Here is a 2908-nt window from a genome sequence, read left to right as displayed (position 1 = left end):
TCATTTTAGAAAAAGAACCCTTTTCAATGAATTTATTCTCATGAAATTGCAATAATGTTTCTTTTACTTCAATTTAACATTCACAATAGAATAACTTTCTTATCTTAATTTTTCAATTTCATGTTGCATTGAACTCCATCCATTTTACCTTCAAATATTGGTGAATAGTTGGTGGTTTAAGGCTAATCTCACTTTGGTCTTATTTACGGAAAATTGATGAATAATCGTAAATAAAGTAGCCTGGTTTGAAATGACACTATTTATTGTATGTGATACGGTGTGATACAATTGTCACATAAATAAATGATGCGGTAATCGTCGCTGAGTTCATTTGAATTGAAACATGTCGTCCGACCCGAAGCTCATAACTGGTGCTGCTGAAGTAACTGGAGCGGTGAATTTATCACCGAAGGCAGTAAAGTTGTCCAAGAGGGCTTGTTCGGATGTCATGTTATCATGACCATGAACGGTGGACTGTGTGTTGTTCGGGCTGAATTGCCATTGGTCACGTTGCGATCGCTTCGGTTGGCTATCTTGTTCGTGTTTGTCGGCTTGACGACTGTAGTTGGAAGAGACAATTTAAAAATTCACAATAGAAATGATTCAATCAAGAATTAAAACAAGCAATTCCAATCGTTTTAAAGCGCTACAAGACTCTCAAGCGCGTGAACAAAGCTAGGCTATTTTGTTTAAGTTTCGAAAAGAGTCAAGTTGCTCAAATCGTTTTCGTTTTTTCGTCATTCAAAGCCGTCCAAAAATTGACCATTCTTTCTCACTCAAAGTCGCACTTACAAGTGATTCGTAAACTCTATAGACTTGAATCCACAAATCCACATTTATTTCGACACTCACCGATTGTCATCACGAATCGTTTGGAGGATGATTTCCATTTTGTGTTTGTCATCTTGTGTGCGCTGGCATTTTTGCTTGGAATCGTTGACCATTTTCTTCGTTTCAACACACTTTTGCTTGAGCTGATCCCGTTTGGCGATGAATTTTGAACCAATCAATCGAGCCTGTGACATTTGAAAGTTAGCCTGGTTCTCCATTTGCGTTTGCATTTGCGACAGTTGATCGAAGTAAGAGCGAAAGCGTTGTGGCATTTGGTGTGAAATTGCCATGTATCGAGTATTCGCATTGCAAACCGCGCATTGTTGACCACCTTTGATCCGGCACTTGCGGCACAAAACATGGAAGCATTTGGTCAGAAATGAATTCGGCACCGAATCACCATCCGTACTTGGAGCTGTGTCAGCGAACAATGTCATTTCAATCGAACAACCGCTGCAAAAATGAACAATCGAATTGTTTGTTGTCGAAGCCATGATGAAATTCGACGTGATTTTGGTGTTCACTGAATACGTTTGGAACAGACGCTGAGTTGAGTTCTCCGAAGCTCTGGAAACAATGAATGGTTAATGTTTTCGAAAGAGATTTTGGGTACAATGACTACATTCGAAAGTATAAAAAGAGTTTTTTCCGAGGCTGTGGTTAATCTAACCAAAAAAAAAGAGACACAAATCGATATGAAATTGGATTCTTAGGAGAATGATTTCATTAGAAACAACTTTGTGCAAACTAAAAAGTATAATCCGCTATTTCAACACTTGAATTGATGACTTTTTCTGTTATTTCAAACCGTTATCTACGATAAACCACACAAATACTACTCCTTTAGAACAGATAACAAAATAGAATTGGCTTCAGGTGAAGAAATTTGCCTCGATTGAACGATAGTTTGGCTTAGAATGTGAATTTACTGCATCAAATAAGAAAGAAATGTCAGACTGGTATCGACCGACGGCTTCGGTGAATAGAGCCTCTCACACAAATCACACACAGATCCACAGCCTGTTGAGTATCTGCGTGTGTATGCACAAATTATGAAACCAAACTGAATCCCGATGGAATATAAAAACAAATGAACCGATATAACTTTGTGCAACACAAAGGAACGTTTGTTTGTGGACAGCATACCACAATTTAAGGCTGCACCGTAGTTGTGTGTGTGTGTGTGTAATTTTGTGAATTCGGTGGAATGCAGGATAATGGCGATGCGTATTTGTATTACTGCAACACAAGCAAATGTCATTCAGAGTGGCACACTCCCGCTCTTTCACATCGATTGGTTTAACCTTACTCACGATCTGAGCTCTCATTCGGTTCGATTGGTTTGACAGCTATTGTTTGTTCTACTCAATATTTTCGCATCATTTAGACTGCTGAATTTCACAATAAGTTGTGATTTTGCATCAAGCACTGAGACACACGAGGAAGAAATTGTTACCGAGGAAAAAAGAAGTTTTTCTCGTCGTGAGTACAGCATTCGTTGTAGATTTTTTGTGCAATTTTGTGTAGTTATTTCAGCTATAATCTGCTATAAAAACACCCACACTCTGTTTTTGACGTTAATAAAATGAGTGATCGATGATGTCAATGATAAAATAAGAGACAACAATTTCATAACATCAAAATATATTCGTGTGGATGACGAATCAAAATATTTTCTTTGTTGCTTTTGAATACTAATTTCGATATAAAAACTGGTGCCACAAAATAAAACTTTTTTTCTTCTTGAGACATTTTTTTTTAATAAACACATTTTCTTAAGTATGTGTTAGATCTAGGAAGCATATTTTTTTCTTTTCCATTAAATATCTTCAAAAAAACACAATGGGCTTTGGCATGAAATTGCAAGAATCGATTATTCAAGCCTATCTCAACAGAATTTTCTTAAAATCAAATTCAAACGCACATTGCTATTAATTCAGTGGTGACGCCTTGTGTCTTTTCAACATTCATTTCAAATTCGTCTGCTGTGAGTTGCCATAAAAGCTGCCTCTGACATTTGTGACAGATGCAGAAATTGATGATGAAATGCAACAATTTCACAACGTCATAAAACCGA

General features: G+C 37.0%; 1 protein-coding gene across 1 annotated transcript; it reads right to left on the bottom strand.

Moving 5' to 3' along the window:
* Positions 1-1716, bottom strand: LOC129570329 (zip homologous protein 1-like). The gene is made up of 2 exons (XM_055449890.1): positions 853-1716; positions 1-559 (listed from the first exon to the last, which is right to left on the bottom strand). The coding sequence occupies exons 1-2, from the start codon at positions 1323-1325 to the stop codon at positions 328-330; spliced, it is 705 nt and encodes a 234-aa protein (XP_055305865.1). The 5' UTR covers positions 1326-1716; the 3' UTR covers positions 1-327.
* Positions 1717-2908: the final 1192 nt, after the last annotated feature.

The sequence above is a fragment of the Sitodiplosis mosellana genome, unplaced genomic scaffold, assembly GCF_009176505.1.
Source record: "Sitodiplosis mosellana isolate CC-2019 unplaced genomic scaffold, AAFC_SMos_1.0 Smas_scaffold_52, whole genome shotgun sequence".
NCBI classification, from domain to species: domain Eukaryota; kingdom Metazoa; phylum Arthropoda; class Insecta; order Diptera; family Cecidomyiidae; genus Sitodiplosis; species Sitodiplosis mosellana.
The sequence above is the reverse complement of the archived record's forward strand: the minus strand, read 5'-3'. Positions and strand labels throughout refer to the sequence as shown.

Coding starts and splice junctions, on each gene's coding strand:
- LOC129570329 (XM_055449890.1), bottom strand. CDS start 1,325: ATGGCTTCGACAACAAACAATTCGATTGTTCATTTTTGCAGCGGTTGT. Junction 560..852: donor ACGATTCGTGATGACAATCG/GTGAGTGTCGAA, acceptor TTCCAACTACAG/TCGTCAAGCCGACAAACACG.